The sequence below is a fragment of the Myodes glareolus genome, chromosome 13 (genome assembly GCF_982192425.1).
Source record: "Myodes glareolus chromosome 13, mMyoGla1.1, whole genome shotgun sequence".
NCBI lineage: Eukaryota > Metazoa > Chordata > Mammalia > Rodentia > Cricetidae > Myodes > Myodes glareolus.
The window spans coordinates 44,740,402-44,746,305 of NC_142038.1; the positions used below are offsets into that span (position 1 = coordinate 44,740,402).

Here is a 5,904-nt window from a genome sequence, read left to right on the forward strand (position 1 = left end):
TGTTCACATTAATCAAATTAGCACTCTCTGAATATATAATCAAAGGTAAACTGGTACATTTAATTGCTCAGAAAACCACACAATAAAATTTTAGAATATTCTCATTACCAAAAGAAGGCCCATTGTACCAACTTATAGCTCAGAGGACCCTTTCTATCATTGGTCCTTTCCGTCCCAGTTCCACCTCGTAGATGTGTGGGAAAAGAACAGAAGCTGCAGCCCAGCACCATGGGCAGCCTTCTCAGAGGATGCAGTTACACACCTCGCTGGTTTGGTTTTGGTTCTTTTCAGCTTTATTGATTTTTACTTTACATGTTTGAGTGTTTGCCTGCATGTATGTCTGCGGCATCCAGGGTTTTTGTTGTGCCCTCCTTTTCCTTCCCTGGGAAAAACCGCACAATTAGTACTAGGACCCAGAGGCGTGACTCAGTCATAGCCTGGCCGTTCTGATCTGGCCACTAGAGCTGGAAGCCTATGAGCAGCCACACTCAGTGGGGCGGTTCTCCCTGCTCCCACCTGGCACTGCCCTTTAGGCCTTGGGCTTTCTAGGCCACACTTTCTCCATGAACCTGTTAGGGAGATCAGTCCCCGAATAACTGTACCATCTGCTGGTTATTCCTGTCTGAGCAATGCCAGCTCCTCTGATCCCCTCCAGTGTCCACTGCCCGGGAAATTCCGCTCACCTGAGCTTTACTTCCCCAACCTTTTTGTCGCTGTGTATTTTATGCACGATATATATGCACAGACACGTGCATCACCGTGCCTGTGGAGGACAGAGGGCAGCTCTGGGGAGTGGATCTCAAGTCGCCGGAGTTTGCAAAGCAACTGCTTTTACTAGTTGTGGCACCTTGCTGGCTTTTCCGCTTTAACATGGTACTTTCTCTCAAACCCCTTAAAAGTCTTCAACATAAACATAAAAATTCTGAAAAGCTTTAATTTCCCACTTGGCTTCATCACCATCACTTGCTGAGGTCTGATTAGTATGTGAACTAGTTCAGAGCTCCAAAAAGTACCTCTAGAAAATTCACAATAAACTTAGGTCATCCATAATTGGATTTAAAAACACTGTTCCAACCTCTTCACTATCCAGCTGTGCCTGCTATCAATCAGTTGATCACGGAACTGATACGCTAGTGAGGGTTGAGGAGAATGCACCTGTCTGCAGAGGAAAACCAAGAGGGGAGAGAACACTGGTTAAATTGTGGTCTCCCTGCAGCAGCAGCAGAAACACCCAATAGGAACTTGGTAGGAGAGAACTCTTGGGCCCTGTTTACACCAATGTCAAACTATTGGATCCTGATGCATGTGAAAATGCAAAGGCCTTGGATTTCTGCAGTGTCTACCGAATCACAGGCCAGTCTGTACTTAGAAATCCTGTCAAGAGTTTAGAAACAACTGATTGAAAATACCTCTTCTAATGATTCTCCCCTCCCATAGCTGCCCTCACCCCAGGGGAACACCATTATTTACGTGTATGTTTCGACTCATTTATCATTTATGGGAATGTGTTATCACCTCATGAAGCTGGTATTTAGTATTAGACTTGCTAATGAGCTGTATCAACACACTCCTGCTGCCTGTCATTCCATGCAGTTACAGGTATGCCGTGTGCAGCACAAGAGCTCAGCAGCCAGCCTTCCATTGTCAGCGAACGCGCAAGGGGAGGGTCCAGAAGTGTCGTCAGTGTGGACGACAGAGGGTATTTTTTTTTCCCTATGCAAAAGAGCTAAGAGAAAGACCAACCTAAACCAGAAGCTAACATCTACAGGGAGGAGCTACATGGGAAAGGCAAGGCTGGCAGCTGTCTTTGCTGACTTCAATTCCAGCATCATGAATGTGTCGCTTGCTCACCTCCACTTTGCAGGAGGGTACCTGCCATCTGACTCCAAGGACTGGAGGACCGTCATTCCAGCTCTCTTGGTGGCTGTGTGCCTGGTGGGCTTCGTGGGGAATCTGTGTGTGATTGGCATCCTCCTTCATGGTGTTTGGAAAAGCAAGCCGTCCATGATCCACTCCCTGATTCTGAATCTCAGCCTGGCTGACATCTCTCTCCTGCTCTTCTCTGCACCTGTCCGAGCTACAGCATACTCCAAAGGTGTTTGGGATCTCGGCTGGTTTGTCTGCAAGTCCTCCGACTGGTTCATCCACACATGCATGGCAGCCAAGAGTTTGACAATTGTTGTAGTTGCCAAAGTGTGCTTCATGTATGCAAGAGACCCAGGCAAGCAAGTGAGTATCCACAACTGCACCATCTGGTCAGTGCTGGTGGCCATCTGGGTTGTAGCCAGCCTGCTTCCCCTGCCAGAATGGTTCTTTAGCACCACCAGACTTCATGGAGGTGTGGAAATGTGCCTCCTGGATGTGCCAGCTGTAGCCAAAGAATTCATGTCAATGTTCGGTAAGCTCTATCCTCTCCTGGTGTTTTGCCTTCCTTTACTTCTAGCCAGCTTCTATTTCTGGCGAGCTTATGACCAATGCAAAAAGCGAGGGACGAAAACGCAAAGCCTTAGAAACCAGATGCGCTCAAAGCAACTCACAGTGATGCTGCTAAGCACTGCAGTCACCTCTGCTCTTCTGTGGCTCCCCGAATGGGTGGCCTGGCTGTGGGTATGGCACCTGAAGGCTGGAGGTCCGCTGCCACCACAGGGTTTCATAGCCCTGTCTCAAGTTCTCATGTTTTCCATCTCTACAGCAAACCCTCTCATCTTTCTAGTGATGTCTGAAGAGGTCAAGGCAGGCTTGAAAGGCCTATGGAAATGGATGATAACCAGAACGCCCACAGCTGCCTCGGAGGTTCAGGGGGCACCAGCGGGGAACACAGAGGCCCTCCCTGACAAGATTCCGTCTCCAGAGCCCCAAACATCCACTCAAGAGACAGACAGACCTGACTTTCCCAACTCCAGCAAAGAGAAAACTGACAAGGCAGTGGCTCCCATCCTCCCTGACGTTGAGCAGTTTTGGCATGAGAGGGATGCTGTCCCTTCAGCGCAGGACAATGACCCTGTACCCTGGGAACATGAAGGCCAAGAGACAGAGGGCTGTAATTAATGGCTTTAATTTTCAAAGAAAAACAAATTGTGATTATTGTATTTACTTGGGCTGTTGCTTAGCTATATTCCCAACTATAAGTTACTACTAGAAATTGCAAAGGTTTCTATCTGCATTTCCAAACCACTCAATCTGGTAAGTAGATTGGCACGCAGTGCTTATGCTTCAGGATTCTGTCTAAAGAATTCGTTAGAAGTGTTATGTAAAGAAACCTACATCAAAGTGATGATTGGGTTCACAGTAACATATGCCCAGGGTACCCCCTAAACACAGTCAGGTACTGCACTGGCTGGAGTAGTTCATCAGACTGAGCCCATTTACTGTCTTCCCGAAACTGCTGGCCTCAAGTCAGCAAGTTATATTTCACCTGAGCATAGCTCAAAATCCCTATCTCCTCTGGCTTTTTTAAAAGTGTAAATTTTACTTGTAGGTCTCTCCATTTGCTTTTAGTACATGTTAATATCAAGTCCATGTAATTTTTCTGAGTAAAATTTACAAAATAATGAATACATCTTCTATTCTGGGCTAACTTCAAACCATGGCTTTTGGGGCCCAAGTAAATTCAAGTTTTACCTTACAGTCTAAAAGCTGTTTCAATCTTGAAAAATATACCTGAATGGGTTTTGGATTCAAATTCTGAGAATATTAGTACCCTTACATGACATTCTATATCACAATGCAGAGAGTTTTCAAACTATGATGTCTCTTCTCTTCTAAAACAGAGTATTCTTCTACAAGCTGAAATGTATTCTCCTTGATCTCTGTTCTCTAAGGTAGATGGTAAGTTGAAGCTAATGATACAGGTATTAACTACTGGTTAAAGGCAAGCATGAAGGAGAATGTGGGGGCTTTCCCGGTGTCATCAAACTTGAATACCCTCAACTTTTAAAATATTGCAGGGCTTCTAAGATAAATAATCAAGTTAAACAAAATGTGGAATAGTACACATTCCAAAAGAGAGAGAAAGAGAGAGAACCGAGCAAATAGTAACAGGAAACTTGGAAAGATGAGAATGGTCCCAAGGACTATGCAAAGCAAAGAACAATATAAGCACTCAAAGAGTTCCTAGATGTGGAAATTTTTTTTTTAGATGTGGAAAATTTGAGTATAGCAGCAAGCCAATAAAGCATGATCATGCATCCCCCTTTAAAGATAAAAGACACTTATGATTCTTAGCAGCTCTGTTAATGGAATTTTGGGATTTTTCCACTGTTGGGTATCTCTGAGAATAAAAATGTCTCTGAAACAAGCAAGGGAGGAGTTTGGGGAATATTCTGTACAGTACCAAGACCTGTCATTTGCAATGTTCAGTCTTGAAATGATTTTACTATAAAAGGCTGTAGTAGTCAACAGAGACAAAACTGCCTTCCTTTTCACTTGTTTCAGGATAAACTGGATTTGAAGCTGTCATTTTTAAATAAATAATAGTATAGCCCAAGATTCCAAAATAACTGTTTTGTGAATCCAGATACATGAAAAGCTGCCTGGAACTGAAAAGAAGCAAGCTTTTGTTTTATAGACATAGTATGTAGAGTGTAAGCTTCAAGTATATGACATCTTGACTTGTAAAGAAATAAAAGCGATGCTTTACTTCTGGCAGGTGTTACAGACTTAATGCCGTCTTATGTCTTGAAGTAAAGAAATAAAAGTGATGCTTTATTTCTGACAGGTGTTACAGACTTAATGCTGTCTTGTGTCTTGAATTAGCATTTCAAACCATCACTAAGAACAAGAGGGCTTTATGAGGTAGCCTGGGGGTGACAAAGTCCCAGGTTTCTAGATAAAGCTGCAGTAACACCTTAAGCTACATGTAAAACAACATATAATTATAATGAATTGTTCATAAGAACATCAGAGTCTGATCTCTTTAAAAATCTGCAAGGGAAAAACTGACTCGCTCCTTCTAAGAACAGTCCACACAAAGAATGTGTGCCCAAACTAGGAAACAGGAGCTCTATCTCATCACGCTGTTTCTTCACTCCTTTCTACTATGACAGATGTGGTAGATGTGCAGACACTAACACATGGAACTCAGAAGGAAGGCCTCAGGAAAGGCAGACTTCGGTAATAGTTTTCCTTTTGGCAAGCATTCAGTCTCACTCCTTACAAAACAAAAACACTAAATTTATAAAGGTGAATTTCAAAAGGGGTGGTGTACAAATCCTACTAGTCTATCACTTCCACAGCTTTAGACCTCAGTCTGCTCATCAACACCAGTCTTCAACAGCTCACATGATTTCTACGACTACACCAGATACTAACGACCACGGATAGAGATGCTGTACATAACACAAATAGGTCAGGCCAGTATTCCTTCCTTTCTCAGGCTTTGTTGCCATCCTGAAAGGTGGGAGACTGTAGGTAAAGAAATTAACCTATCTTCGCACACATCTTATTTTGTGGCACCCTGGTACTAGCAACCCATGAGAACAACATAGGATTTACAAAGAGAGAACGAGAGAGACAGAGAGAGAAAAGGGAAAGCCAGGAGAACTTAACTGAACATCAAAGGAAAGTTCATGGTATATACATGACAAGTTGAAAGGAAGTCCAAAAGGCACAAACCTTTGATATGTTAGTAAGACAACAAGAAAATAAAAATAACAATATTTTTGCTACTAAGCACCAGACTCTGAACACACAGGCATACGAAGGAAAAAGGAAGAATAAGCTTTCTACAAAATTTCTTGTCTTTTATATTGGAAATACAATATCATAGTCAAACCTTTAAAAACTACATACTATCCAAGAGTCAATTGTCTCAAATCTCACTTGCTTTCTTTAAAAAATAAAAAAAAACAGGTTTAAGAGTTTTTATAAAATATATTGTGTAACAATAATCATTTACAATCCACA

At 42.8% G+C, this 5,904-nt stretch overlaps 1 protein-coding gene across 1 annotated transcript; it reads left to right on the plus strand.

Annotated features, from left to right (window-relative positions):
- The first annotated feature begins 1,779 nt into the window (after positions 1 to 1,779).
- On the plus strand, positions 1,780 to 3,507 carry Gpr151 (G protein-coupled receptor 151). Its single transcript, XM_048419712.3, has one exon. The coding sequence runs from the start codon at positions 1,780 to 1,782 to the stop codon at positions 3,046 to 3,048; it is 1,269 nt and encodes a 422-aa protein (XP_048275669.3). The 3' UTR covers positions 3,049 to 3,507.
- The last annotated feature ends 2,397 nt before the right edge of the window (positions 3,508 to 5,904 follow it).

Excerpts from the sequence above, each read along its gene's own strand:
- Gpr151 (XM_048419712.3), top strand. The coding sequence starts at position 1,780 with ATGGGAAAGGCAAGGCTGGCAGCTGTCTTTGCTGACTTCAATTCCAGC.